The 15,613-nt window shown below is 31.2% G+C and overlaps 1 protein-coding gene across 5 annotated transcripts; it reads right to left on the bottom strand.

Annotated features, from left to right (window-relative positions):
• Window positions 1–1,766: 1,766 nt before the first annotated feature.
• LOC134714732 (dopamine receptor 1-like) lies at window positions 1,767–14,583 on the bottom strand. Of its 5 annotated transcripts, none has more exons than XM_063576235.1 (3): window positions 14,550–14,583; window positions 5,531–5,640; window positions 1,767–3,691 (listed from the first exon to the last, which is right to left on the bottom strand). In XM_063576235.1, the coding sequence occupies exon 3, from the start codon at window positions 3,015–3,017 to the stop codon at window positions 1,860–1,862; it is 1,158 nt and encodes a 385-aa protein (XP_063432305.1). In that variant the 5' UTR covers window positions 3,018–3,691; window positions 5,531–5,640; window positions 14,550–14,583; the 3' UTR covers window positions 1,767–1,859. The 5 variants fall into 5 exon arrangements, with proteins under 5 accessions (XP_063432305.1, XP_063432304.1, XP_063432306.1 ...); XM_063576234.1 differs by lacking the exon at window positions 14,550–14,583 and adding an exon at window positions 12,239–12,366; XM_063576236.1 differs by lacking the exon at window positions 14,550–14,583 and adding an exon at window positions 10,021–10,142.
• Between the last annotated feature and the right edge of the window lie 1,030 nt (window positions 14,584–15,613).

Here is a 15,613-nt window from a genome sequence, read left to right as displayed (position 1 = left end):
AAAGTCATTCAAAATGTTCTTTCTTAACGATAGAATGACACAAAAAAAACATAAAACTACATAACGAGATCTCTTTACTGCAGTATGATTTTAATAAAAAGGATTCTTAGTATGTATTTCTGTTGACATGTCACACGGTAATATGTTTAATTTACCCTTTAAATGAAAGCTTTTCAAATTATTGTCCCGTACTTTTCATTATTCGGAAGAAATACTTCAAACTCGATCCTTTACAGGCTGCAAATTGTCACAAATTTAGATAACTTTCAAATTGGTTTGCCTCAAAGTTGTCTGATGTGAAAAAATCAATACGATTTTATTGCGTTTTTCTGTGTGATTGCGCCAAACCTATTTGTCAAATCTAGGATTAAAATAATCATGTTTCCTAATTTCACAGAAAAGGTAGTTAAGCTTAAATCCAAGCAGTCAACCACTAAAACTATTTGAGTGAAATGTAGAAACTCTGCATCATACAAAGAGAAAAAACAACATGAACTTCATGTATGTTGATACTGGATACCTAATTTGTAAATAATCTAAACGCACGATTTCTTTTAACACTATCTTACTGGGAAAAGAAAAGATTAAAAAAATCAAATTGTAGATATGATTTCATTTTGTATTTTTTTCATGAAACCTTCACAATTAAAGTTACGAATTTTAAAGCTTATCTTAATATCAAACTTAATATATATTTAAATAAAATACATTTAAAAAATGTTTGAAATGTTTTGGCATATTTCATTGTTAGGTTGCTGCCTAGTTAAGTGTACTAAAATGGAGAAGGGAATACGTCAAAGAGACAACATATTAATTAACCTACGTTCTCTTTTTCTATAAAATGTATTAATAGTGAATATAAGTGATACAAAACCGATAACACTTTTTTACTGGCATAAATTGTTGGCCTTTTTTTTATTTTTCGAGCGTCACTCTGGAGTTTTTTGTAGAAGAACGCGGATTTGGCGTGCAATACATTTATCATAGTATCTACTATCTATGACGAATTTATTTATAACAAAGAAGTACAGAACTGTTCTAGTGCTGAGAACTGCAGAATTAAACATTCGTTGCCTATGTCAGAGCTCACAGCTCGTCTTTCAAAACTGACCTACACCAGAGAGACACTTGTCTTATGTTTGGTCAATCCAAATAAATAAATCAGTCAAGAGCAAACACGTGTAATTAAACAATAATATTTTGTTTTTATATGAAAATACTGACCGCCTTCGTGGTAACACTTTATAAAAGCAGCTTTCATGTGACAAGATGAATAAATAGACTTATCTGTGTATATCTTATCCTATATATTGTATTAAGAGTATCGACCAGAGAAATGTTTTGTCGTCCACAGACTGTTATATTGTGGCCTAAGGACAGTTTTTGTTTTTATAAAGTGTCTTCTTCATATAACTGATCAGTTGTGGATTAAATTGTTTAACGTTGTCGAATATGTAGGCACCAAGGTCGTGTAAAACAACAACAGTCATAACATTATGTAATGTAATATTCATGAAATTTGGTTTAAAATTGTATTGTAAAGAACTTCAAAATGATTTATTAGTCATGGGAAATTACTTGTAAATTAGGTTTTATAAAATTATTCGATTGTTTGCATCATCAAACATTAAAAAAATCGTTGAACAACTACAATACGATACAACGAGGGAAAATGAATTGTTTTGATTGTTGTGTTTGTTGACGTGAATGAGATTTTATCCCTTAAAGGCCATTTGTTAATAAATTCAATTTACACAAACATCAAATTGGCTGAAATACATTTTTATATAAATAAAATATCTTGATTATAAATAATGATTATCATTAAATAGGTATATTTACATTTATCACAAGTTGTTTCACAAAGCAGTTACCTTGTCCTTTTCCAATAGTTCCTTTGTTTGAGCGCCGTTTTCCACGGTTCTCATCGTGTACTCGGGTTTGGAATAGGAATTGTTAGGACTACGATAGGCGTAACCGTTTCTATGTTCTATGGAGACACAAGACTTTGGGAATAAAATTCGTCTAAATGCGTCTCGAAATTCCTGATTGAAGATACTGTAAATAATAGGATTTAAGCACGAATTTACGTATCCAAGCCATGTTAATATTTTGAATAGAATTAAAGGAACACATTTACAAAATGCAGCTATAAGGTTGATAATGAAAAAAGGCAACCAACAGAATAAAAATACACCTACAATAATTCCCAAAGTCACTGCTGCTTTGTGATCTTGGCTAGAACTATTTTTGCCACCACCAAACTGTGGTGTTTGCGTTTTCTTTATACTTTTAACATGTCGACGTGCGTAGCAATATAACTTTATATAAATAGCTAACATTACAATACAAGGAATATAAAAGCTGATTGTGGACGAAACAACTGAATACACTGGATTTAACTCCATGGCACACACATTTTCCTCCATTGGTTTGCCTCGATCCTCTGCGTTCTTATGCCACTCTAAATGTATCGGTATGAACGAGATCGCACAAGACATAATCCAAACCGCACTTATCATAGCTGCAATTTTCTTCCAGTTCATCCAATTCTCATATCGGAATGGATCCCTAATGTGTATGTATCTATCGAGACTTATGACACATAGATTTAATATGGATGCCGTGGAACACATGATATCGCCAGATATCCAAATATCACAAAATGTAGCTCCGAATATCCACTTATCAAGAATGTCATTGATAACAGCAAACGTCATCACCAGGATAGCTACAAGTAAATCTGCTATAGCTAACGATACTAGTAATAAATTATTAAGATGCTTTAAACGTCTGTCTGTAAAAACAGCAACGCAGACTAATATATTCCCGACTATCGCTAGGATAATGAATAGAGATAATATGGTCCCAATAATAATTTTTTCCGCCAGTTGGTAGCCGCTTGCTGTTGCCTCTTCGTTAGTATTGTTCGAGCCATTTGTGACATTTATAGCATTAAAAATTGTATAATTGGGACTATCCGAAGATAGGTCCAATGTAGAATAATTTGTTATCATAGTCCCGAATCATTTGTAAGACCTGAAGAGAATAACCCATATCTAACTGACATAATCTTAGCTAGTTAGAAGTCCAACAAACATCCAGATCGATTTGGAACACACTGACACTCTTTACCACTTTATTCCATGTAAACAACGCTTTAATTTTATGTACACACTTTATAAATACCGACGGTTTGTTTTCTTTTCCACTTTAAAATTCAATATTTGCTTCGATAATTGCATTTTTTCGCATGAACTCTCTGTATTGAATATTCTTTCCAAATTGTTGTGATTATTAATTGTCAGTTTTACTTATATGACATATTTCCATATCAAAACATTGCTCGTCATTTAAAAGAAACTAAATCCATTTAATAAATAAAAAATCTCAATACAAACTTTTAATCACAATTGGATTGATTTAATATTGTCCTCTGTCGCAAATGAACATATTTAAACTATCTAAAATCTTTTCCAATAGTAATACAATCCTCTAAAATCACTCTCCGATCACTGGATTTTGTTCTATTTTTTCCCCATATAAATCATTCGAGATATTTTTGTCAGATCTTCACTTGATTATAAACTGACCGCCCAGTTTGTAGATAACGATTACTATTTAATAATATTTCTTTCTTAAGCTTTCTGCTGCACTCTCTGTAGCCACGTTTATTATCAATGCGCATGTCCTATCAACAGAAGAAATTAAATGTGAAAAAATACTTGTCCTTCGATTTTAAAATGTATTGTAGCATAAAGTATAAGAAAACAATCTTATAAGTTTCTCATTGATTTTACAAATAATTCGCAAAGTTAAAAATGATTGGATTACAAATATTTATGTATCAGTGAGTTGTAACGATTTTTATGCCAAGAAAATTATCCAGCCTCCTTGTAATACACGTGGTATCTCTCAACGATTGATAGAAGTATTTAACGTGAAAATCATCTAGCACATACTTCTGTGGACGTAATTAATTATCTCTACAATATTATCACTAATGTGTAGATTTCTCCATATGTCATATTTTTTAAAAGTTTTTCTCGATTATGATTTACTTTTATCGTCAAATCTTAAGTTTCATTAAAAAGCGAAAAATGCTTCTAACTTTATCTATCCTGTGAAGTTTTCACTTTATCATATTTTAACATCGACATAATATGCAGAAACTTCTTTCAGGTATAAGTAATTATGACTCCAATGAAATATTATATGTCGTTTAGAATTGCATTTATAATTTTAACAACGATGTTATATGCAGTGAAAAAAAACCTTGCCGCTCTTTACCTGAGCATTAAAATAGTCCTATCGAAGTAGTGTCACGGGTGGTTAAAACTTTTGTTCAAATATAAACGCCTATTCCATTAAGCATTTCTATTAATAATTCTATTTACACTTTTAATTTGAAGTAGAGAAACGTGAAATCATTTAAAATCCATGACATACCCCGTTCTTAACCTATCCCCTGGACGATGATAAATTACCTTCTGAAAATCACCCGTTTTTGTATTTAAATTGGTAATTAAATTATGATTTTTAAAAGAGTAATTCTGAAAGAGAAGAGAAGCAGTTAAAGCATAAAATAAATTTAAACTTACCTCGTTTATGATGATTTTTACATAAGACAATTATAAAAAATTAAGATGTCTTTCGACTGAAGGTTAATTAGAAACGCACAATGTCATAGTTGAATGTAAACACACATATTGTAAGTGCATGTTTATTTCTTTCACATCTAGAAAATCAGCAGCTCATTTTCCTATTTTATTGAAATCAAAGAATGGTATACAATATGCATGATTCAGATTAAATTTGATATACTTGTTCACAGTTTGAGTACCGTACGTAAAGCAAATACAGCATAAACTCGAGTCAAACTAGACGGTCCTCAGACATGTTATCATGTATTATGATCAATTTGACAATTTAAAAAGTCTCATTCGTTACAAAATGCATGTTTGCGTTCGCGGTTCGTGTATATCACGAAGTTTAACTTTCAAATGGTTAAACTGTTAAATGAATGAGTCACAATGGATAAAACAGGTATCGACCACCGTATTTTAAAAGTAACAAGGAGGCCAACATAAAAAGGGTAGATTTTTGTTGATACAGTTTTTATTAGTATTATTTATTTTATGCGCTTTTTTTACGGATTTTTCTAATCCACATTGACTTATTTAACATCTAAAGCTTTTATACTCGCAACTTTGCGCCTCAAAACTCAATAATATGTTCGTGCTACAATATCCCACTTTAAGAGACTAAGGACATGTAACAAATTTCGTGTGGGATTTCCAAGACACAATGAAAGATAATAATAATACCGGTGCATATATTGATGTTCTTAATCTCAAAAGTAATTGAGCGACTTAGTGAGTTAAAAAGCAAGACGAAGACGATATCATGGTTTGAAAATATCACACAGAAAAAATCAAGTTAAAGGATAGGCATTGGTGGCGAATTTCCAAATAACCTCATTTTTACTAAAACATAACTTAAATTGAATTTAGCATAAGAAATTACTAACCTTTATCCGTTTTAACTTCCCAAAACATGACAACAACTGATAATGACGAGTGTCAAACTAAAATTGATGGTACGTTGAGAATACAATAAACGGTTCATTATCAACCGCCGCTGCAATATAATACAATAAATTTAATAACAAATCATTAGCTGTAAATGGCTCCTAGTGAAATCTCACATGAATGTCATTTAGAAAACAGTTATATGAAATTAATGTGTCCCGTGTTTACAGCTTTTAAAATAATTTTCCTCGAAATCTGTTACCAGTACATATGCATGCACTAAATACATGTACATGCAGTCCATGGGTCGATATTAATATACGAATGTAAATGGCTACATCACAAAACATATCGCCTTTGATTTTCATATTTTTTTTTAGATAAGAGTTCTTCTGTAAAAGCATATTAGATTGGTAAATTAAAGTTACTCGCAATAAAAAGAACACATAATATACAATGAACATGCATATTTTAAGAAATACACAGGGACTGTCTGTCCGAAAAGTATTATAAAATTGAGAATGGAAATGGGGAAATGTGTCAAAGCGACAGCAACCCGACCATAGAGCAGACAACAGCCGAAGGCCACCAATGGGTCTTCAATTTAGCAAGGAACTCCCGCACCCGGAGTTTATTTTATTTCCCTTATTTTGGAACAACACCTCTGGTTTTGTATGGGAATCGTTTTACTATAAATTGATTGCACGAAGTGCGAGTGTTGATTTTTTACTGTTGTTTGTCTGTAAGTCATGTTTCTCTTAGCTATGTTATTGCTAAACCAGCTCCCCGAGTATCTTCTATTATTCCATGATTTGTAGGTCAATGACTTTAAGTTACCATAGTAAGCAGGAAGTAATATTTCTATAAAAAGTAACCACCTGAATACTTTTAGATTAGGGAGAATGGGAACCAGGGAAGTGCACTTGCCATTTTAAAAATACTTCCGCTCTTAACAAACGCATTCAATTGAATTTTATGTATAAAAAAAACACCAACATACGATTATTCTATTGCAAAGGTGACTTCCATACCTATACTTTTATATTTTGAAAGTTAACCATTTCTTTGATTAAGCGATGACAGATGCCGTTAATATGTGTATATTTGAAAACTAAGTTTATCCATTTTAATATGTTGATAGGTTTGCATTCAGTGCAATTGATATGTTAGATAAGATTAATGTTGGTAAACTTAACTTTATCTCTATTAAGTCCTTTAGCTGTACAATAGAGAGACCATCTATCTATTACATGAATTACTTGAATGGATCCTATGTGTTATCGTTTTTGATTTTAATACATAAATATGTTTATGTTTATTCAAACACACGTGTCTATCGTATACAATAAGGAGATGTGGAACGGATGACATAACTATTCACCAGAGTTTGATCCTAATATCAGATTGATCAGGCAATTGTTTCCTCATATTATTGTGATGGGTTTTCAGTGCCTGGAGTTCGTGTTACACATTTTGTATCTTTACATATTAGTAACTGTTACTAGTCTATTATTTGTCTTTTTTTCTCTTCTAGGCCATGGTGGTATCTGGTTTATACGACTGAAGTTTTAGGATTCATCCCCTTTGCATATTTCTCTCTTTTTAACTGGAATATAGTTGACGATCTTTTTGAGCAACAAAACACACACGTAAAGAGAGAAATCCTAAAATTCGTATCATATAAAAATATTCAATTTGTCAGTTGATTTTACTGATCTTGCTAATAAGAAGTGTGCTTTTTGGAACATTTGCCACAAAAAGGGTCAACTGGTATAATCCATTGATAATCTTCTCCAATGATATGTGTTAAATGCACTCTACATCGATATATATTATATACATGCTGAACTTTCAACAAGTAAATTTCATTGACGGCCATTCGTATTTAGATATACGGTACGTTGTTTGATGCGAAACTATCGGATAACATTTCTTAGATGCTATCACAGTGTACTTTGTAGTACGGGACCAAATCGCTACACGCACATACAAAATTATGTAATTGTCATATGCATGATAAAATCAATTTTCTATTCAAAAGAAATATAGAAATGGAAGTTTAACACTGAAATGAATGGTAATCAATTGCGTTATGTTATTTTTAATTATTTTATTGGCATGTTAAGTGGCTTTATTGACAACATTCACAGTTTTCTAAGACAGTATTCAATCGTCTAAATCGTCAATATATTCAATTTTCTGTTATCAACAAAACCCCGATGTGTTGTAAAATGTCAATCTTAAGAATGAAGCTTAAATAATGCCTTTAGCACATATTAATATAGTCTGTGGTATCGTAAAAAATGTTTTACCTTAATATTTCCATAGTGCAGTGAATATACAATATATTAATTTATTGTACTCACGTTCTATGAATATCCAAATCCTAAGTGATTTTGAAATTAATTTTAATGATAATATTGTTTTAAGTGGAAACCGTGATAACAGCCCACTTATATCAAATATACATTTCTATTTATAGCGAAATTGAAGGTTCAAAAGCTACATCTTTTCATGTGCAATTGGTTCAAGAGTATTCAATTGGAAACTTGGATAATAATGGTTTAACTTACATCGAGTTTTATGTTGTTGTTATCTTATTTTGAAATAAAAGGAAAAACTCCATCAATACTATTATGTACATTTCAGTGCCTCGTCTGTTAGGAGACCAATATAAGGATTCCCAGTTTCCTATTCAGCTTTGGTGCCTCATCTGTTGAGAGACTAATAAATGGATGCCCCAGTTTCCTATATTTAACAGGTTTGAACGATTTAAGACTATATTAACTACATTTCCTTGTGAGATGGCGTGTCATTCAATTTTCATTTTTCGGTTTCGTCATTTTATGTAGCATTCGTTTTATGTTTTATATTATCAAAAAAAAGATCAGTTTAAATATATATTTTTTGTAATTTGCTAGTAACTATTTCTTCCTCGTTAATGATAATATTAGAATACATATACGTTGAACCATAAAAATAGTAAATATACACAATTTCTACCCCCACGGTCCTCCTGAATATGCATGAAAGATTTGTCACTGGACGTTAAGCAACCAACAATCAATCAATCAATCTACCCCCCCCCCCCCCCCCCCCCGATATATAGAAATCAATATTTATCTAGATGCTAACCACTTTTGGAAGTCTTATTTTTGACAAATCATTATGATAGGAACAACAACCGATTGACAATCGAGCGTTAGTATAGTTGTCTCATTGGCCTTTTATAGCTGACTATGTGGTATGGGCTTTGCTCATTGTTGAAGGCCGTACGGTGACCTATAGTTGTTAATGTTTGTGTCATTTTGGTCTCTTGTGGACAGTTGACTCATTGGCAATCATACCACATCTTCTTTTTTCTATACCATTTCTCCCTATGTTTATACTGACTAAGGAGTTGTCAATTGCAACCTCTGCAAAATTCATTGAAAGTATTGAAACAAGAGTCCACAATGTCTGGTGCAACCTTTGGGGAAACCCTACTTGAGGTAATTGACATTACACTTGTAATTGTAGGAATGGATTAAAATTGAAGTTCACTACTGCTATTTATAGAAACAACCATTTAATTCAGTGCGTTCATAATTAGTGCATTTAAATTCAAATTCCTATTGTTTAACTTTTGAAGTACTTTACAACGATAGTAGTGTTAGGTTGTATATAATTACAAAAGAATGTAAATGTTTATAATAATTTTATGAAATGAATTACTTTTAAACATATTTATTTCTCACGGTCAAGTACTGTGTGTCAATTCGTCTACAATTATTTCGTGTTAGTACAAATTATGCCTTCGTCGTACTTGCATAATCTGTGAGTCTCGTTACGTGTAATTACAACGCCCCTGCATACCTTTGCAAAAATATATTCTAATACTGTCAATACTTATATATTTAATATATAATGAATAACATGTCTTTTTTAATTTGCAAATCTGAACTTATATAGTTCAACCAAGGTTGTTTTCGTGAATCCGTTATGACTTTTCGGACCTGTATATATATTTAATCGAACACGTTTACATGCTATATTTTAAAGGTTTATCTAGAAATTGATACATCTCATTATTCATATTTATTTTTGTAGTTTCTATGAAAATCTGTATTCTAAAAGTAAAACAAGCCTGTTGACTTGTACTTCCTTAATTCTGTATACATATCGATTACATCTAAATATTTTTACTGCTTTAAGCATTCGCATGTCAGACGTCCCAAGTTACAAAAAATGCGCTCGGTTTAAAAAAATAATATTTAAAGCACGCCATTGTCAATACATTTTCTTAATTCTTCCTAGTTGTGTTTCATTTAAAGTTATGTGTTTATTTCTTCAGTATCAATACCATAGCATTAGCCTGTATTTATTCACGCGAAACACTTTTAACATAACTTCGATTTGCAATGCAATGTATACAGATAGAAGTTTGCTATTGTACACCGAAACAAGCTTGAAGGAAACCACAAAGAGAAAAAAATCAGAAGATACTCACATTACGGTATTTATTTCCATAATTGTGAAAGCAAAGTTGAATTTATTGTCATTTAAAATCAATCTATTTATAGAACATTTTACTGTTAAAGTATTCCCTTTTATTCAAGTATTCAAAGTTTCACAATGAGAAGTGGTTTAAATTTGATTTTATCAAAACAATCCATCCATAAATTAACTGAATTATTTCTTGATAATTTGACAAAGGTATTAAATATATATTTGCATTATGAATGCCTCGTCGATGAACGGCCTTATATACTATTGGCATTTTGTTTGCTTTAAACATACCGTAGACTGGCATGTTAGGAGTTACCGACTTATCACACTTTATGTTCCTTATCGACTGGGTAAACACGTTATCATGTAATTACATGTACTAGGTTTAAAATGTCTTTTCAGATAAATACTGAATACCGGTTTTCTTCAGGGGTTATAAACACTTATAAATGCATTACATATATCCTTGCGAGAAGGATTTCCAATTTAAGTAAAACTTTTCAGCATCTGTCTTGTATTATCTTAATATTATCTTTCGACTAATTGCAGATACATGTATCAGTTTTAGAATAGCTATTTTTTTTTGCCCGCGCTATGGTTGGATTATTTTGTTTTAGAGTCAACATAATTGCTTGTAAGTCACTTATTTCAGAACCGACCGAAAAGGCTAATTTTTTCGTTACTTCATTTCCGTGATAAAAAAGTGAACTTCATGTATCATTAATGTCCCAGTGAACATTGAGTCTCGATGAACATTTAAATGCAAGACAATAAACATTCGAAGTCCCCCCCTCCATGCAGGAATGATGTTGTTTAAACCATATCTTTGTTCACAACCACAATTTGACATCATTTATAGGCAAGATGACTTTAAAGTCGGTTTTGGACACTAATTCTTTCATGGAAAAAGGACTATCATCTTTTGCTGAATAAAAGGTTTTCATAAAGCATTATATGCCTTTTTTGTAGTACTGAGTAGTTTCGTTGCTATCCAAAAGGCATTTGCCCAACGTCAAACCGGTTCTAAAACAAATGGGTGAATAGTTTAGAGGTGATTAATATTTAATAAGCCTTCGATATGTATTTTTGGGCATGCATTGCCTCTTAACAGTCATTTCAGTTAGTTCTTGAACTACAAGTTTGCTCTTCATACACTGGAAATATTTCATTATTCTCAAATGACAGCCAAGAGGCGCTAAGATCTACTACACTGCTAATGTAACAAGGATTTCTATTGTTTACCAACCTCTCAGTCATGATTGTTTGTATGGAAATGGTTTCAGCATTGATTTACGAGAACTGTATCTTTGGAATGCTATGTTTCCTATAGAAATGACATGTTCTATGTTTTTTCTTCTGTAGTGTGAAAAGTATAACACGTTTGTTTATTTTGCCTATCAGAAAAGCTTATATCTATTTATGTGTTACTTTTCGTCTTTAGAGTACTTTATTGAGTTCAATGCACTATTATATGAAGACACCAACGCATAAACTATTATTAAATAATTGTAGTATCATGCTTGTTGTAGCTTTAAGTTGTCTTGCTGCGTTGAAAGATAGTACCATTTCTTGTTCATCTTGCGAAAGCCTTTTTTTCTTTTTTTGTTTGTTATAATTGCAAAAGAAAACAGAAACGTTTCATCCGCACAAAAATAAATATTCTAAATCTATTGGTTTATGTGAAGTCTTCGTTTTTTTTTTAGACAAGCATTATATATTATAATAATTCATGAAATATATAATTCTACTAAGAAGTTAGTAAAATGACCGATTTTAATACCCAAAAAATTAACACAAAAATGTCCGATAGAACCTTTCAATTGTTCCTTCAGAAAAAATGAAGGGCTACAAAAGAGTTGATAGTCAACTTTAGTGGGGAAGGGGAACGAGAGTCTTTTTCAAAGTACTTCTATATAAGTTCAAGTATATGGTGTCGACTGATTAAATCTTTTTAATTCTTAGTCATAAAAGAAATGTGTTTTCGTGATGTTTAGCTTCAAAAAGAGTTATAATGTTTGATCTAATGACTATATAATCATGTAATTAATGTGTCATTAAAGGTAGATCTTTGACAAAATCAAAAACAGTTGGAAAATAACAGATGACACTTAATGTTACAAGAATATTCGGTTCTTTTGAATTTGATAAATGTTCCCCAAATAATAGGGAAAAATCAGACTCAGACTTCTCGTATGACAAGTACGTGACGTAAAACTTACCATGGCACTTTAATTATGTTCCTTTCCAATAAAAGTAGTTATTTATGAATTGACTTCCATCACCACCTACTGCGGTATATTATAATTTTATTAATGTGTTCAGCAACTTATTAGTTATGAACTGTATAGTGGTTAGAATTACACGGGGAAATGTGGTGTCATTCTTAAAAGGCGTCCATTGGTTTATTGTGATAATTAAATACTATGAAAGTGAATACGCACGAAAATTATTTACGGATTTTTTAAAAACGTTTGAAAACTTCTAATTATTAAAATTGTATGTGTATTTCATTTGAATACCATTGCAAAAGAACTAGAACTTAATTTAATGATTGCATAAACAAACATTAGTATTTCATAATTCATTTGTAATGTCGGATTGACATGTTTTTTTCATTTCCCCCATGAAATGAAATTGATGAATATAAAATCGGAATAAAAAGTCAAGCTTGATGGCGTGAAAATTCTAAAATAATTGACACTCATTTTTGTTAATAATTTTTTTTCCTTAAAACTTATAATAAATCAATACAAAGCACAAACACAAAATGGGCGAAACACCAACTCTAGCTCTGGAAAATTAAGAATGTTTTTCAGCAGAAGAAAGTTAGCTAAGCAAGATGCATATCAATGGACCCTCTAAAGATGTCTCCAAGATATGAGCACTCTTCCGACAGTATATATAGGATAAAATATCCCATTCCGTCCAGACACTGTCAGTATGAATCGTACATTTTGTATTTCTGTATGAAGTTCCCTTTCCATAATTTATACCGTAGTAGCCATTACATGTACCTTGAATAATTCATTCGTTAGTTCCCGCTGCTCAACAATATCTATTTCTACTACTAGGAGACATCGATTACGGGGGGGGGGTTAAGTTACAGAGGAAATTCTATAATATACTGGTTAGATGTCAGATGTAAACCTATATGCCTCTATCAGAAACCACCACCATAGGCTAATCAACCCCAACGTCTGCTGCATATATAATTTCCGTAATTTTTTTTTAATTTAAAATTTTTAAAATAAAAAAAAGGTTACAATTAAATACATTTGATTTTTTTTTCACAAAGGGTGTACTTAGTTAGTGATAACTTCGGAGGCAAAAAATCACGGCCGGCAGTGATTTCAACCATCAAAATATATACAGGTCTCTCTATTAATAATTTTAATAAATCATCAAACTTACCAAGCTTACAAATGCACGTTTCGGCTACACATGACTCACCAGTGTCACTAATTCTATTGTGAATTTTAGAAGTTATTACGTAAACAAAAACGCCCCCCAAACCACATTAGGGAGACCAATGGCTGACCTGTTGGGATGCAAATTTTCTAGCCTTATTTCGTGCCTTGTTTTCAAGTGTCAATCGAAATTGTTCGCCATTTGTACTCATCAAACTTCTCGTCATAACGTCAGAACTGATATGTTATTAATTTGTTTTAGTCTTGAGCAAACCAAAATATTTACTCCTAGTCTTATAACAAACAGCATTCCATTGACATCTTCAAAAACGTTTATTTTTCGACAAATGAAAGTTTAATATTGCAATGCAATATGACATTGGTCTTCTGTTTATCAGGCAGCAATGAGTCATGAATTATAAGTGTACTGAATATTTTGTTACTGTGAGGAACTATAAACCTTTGTTTTCCTCTCATAGTTGATGTGTTTCGCACGGTTTAAGTTTGTCACCCGAATTCGTTTTCTATCGATCGATCCATGACTGAACACCGGTATACTACTGTTGGTTTTGTTTATATTATCAAGCCCGTTTATGCAGTTTATTGTAATTGTTTATATTATGGGCATCGAAGATATTCAATGCAATTTTTCATAATTTATATTTTGACGACACATTTTTGTTGTGTTTTATTTCCCCTCCAAATAGCGAGTTTTACAGTATAGTTGACAGTACCCGCTTTGATAAACTTATGTACAAAAGACAAACTATCCTTTTATATCCTTAAATTAAGGTTATTTTCATATCTGAATTTTATGCGATATAGGAATTGTATATGAAATGAATTTTACAGATTCTCCAAATTCCTAAGACTTCATTAAAACAATAAAACAAAAACAAAAATACTCGAAGGCAAATTTAAAAAAAAAAGAGTCCATAAAAAATGGCAAATGTAAACACTAGCAATCAATTTAATCCAAATATTGACTCAGATTCTAAATCTACATGTAAACTCAAAAAAGTCATAACATAGGCATCAGTGTTCATTAATGTAATTTAGTAATCATTGGTTATAATAGATGTGGAATGCACTTTAGTGGAATTAAGATAAAATTTGTACTTACATGTACGAGGCCCGACCTATCACTAATTCAATATTGTTATTCGAGATTACAAAATTTTAATTTTAATTTCATCGTAAAGGTACATATTATGTTTTAGATTTCTCGTATAAAATTAATTTCAATCTGTTTACATTGATTTACTACACTTAAGATTTTTATTAAAACCACTGAACTATAACAGTAGAGAAAGCTAACAAATAAATGTTTTCACGCTTCTTCAACATTTGATTTTTAAAATAAAATGTAAACAATTACTGGTAGTAGAAACGTGATTAATATGTAATAAGGATTAATGAAATTTACCGCTAATCAAAGTTCCGTGAACCCAGTGTAAAGTAGCTTCTCCATACAAATCGTAAATAAAACAAATGATCTCACAGAAGAATTCGAAACAAATTGAAAATAAAGAATAGAAAATTATTACACCTAAAACGCTACTGCAGACGGCTCAGTAAAGAAGATACGAAGAAAAAGTATGCATAGTATCATTAAAAGTCGTACAAAATATCAAACGAAGGAAAACAGGACCATAACAGCAAAAAGAAAGAATAAAACATAGTCATACTAATGACACACAATAAACTGCACAAATGAAAAGACACAGGAAGATTTCTTTAAATTACAGGCAATGTAATAGTATTATAAAACAAATCACAGATGTTAATCAAGGCCAAACAATGTAACGCAAAAACACCTTAAGATTTAATTCATAATATAAACAAGGATATTTAAGACAAGGATATTTAGTGGATTTTAAGGATGTTTTGTAACAGGTGTTACAAATAAATACTGCTACACAGTTGTTTGCCCCTTATATGGAGCAGGATCTCCTTACCACTCAGGAGCAACACATAACACAATAAAAACACAAAGTATAAAGGAGTAGGTTCAGTAAGACCTCTTTTTGGCCCCAAAATATGGCAGTTTTACAAAATTGTTAAAATCTAAACTTTTTCTTAGTTATTGGATAGTAGAATGGTTCTGCTACATAAATATGGGCTGTTGTTGACAATACAATGCACATATATTGGGTACTAGCACCATGAAGTCGTGCTAAATTACTG

The sequence above is a fragment of the Mytilus trossulus genome, chromosome 4, assembly GCF_036588685.1.
Source record: "Mytilus trossulus isolate FHL-02 chromosome 4, PNRI_Mtr1.1.1.hap1, whole genome shotgun sequence".
Lineage (NCBI taxonomy): Eukaryota > Metazoa > Mollusca > Bivalvia > Mytilida > Mytilidae > Mytilus > Mytilus trossulus.
The sequence above is the reverse complement of the archived record's forward strand: the minus strand, read 5'-3'. Positions and strand labels throughout refer to the sequence as shown.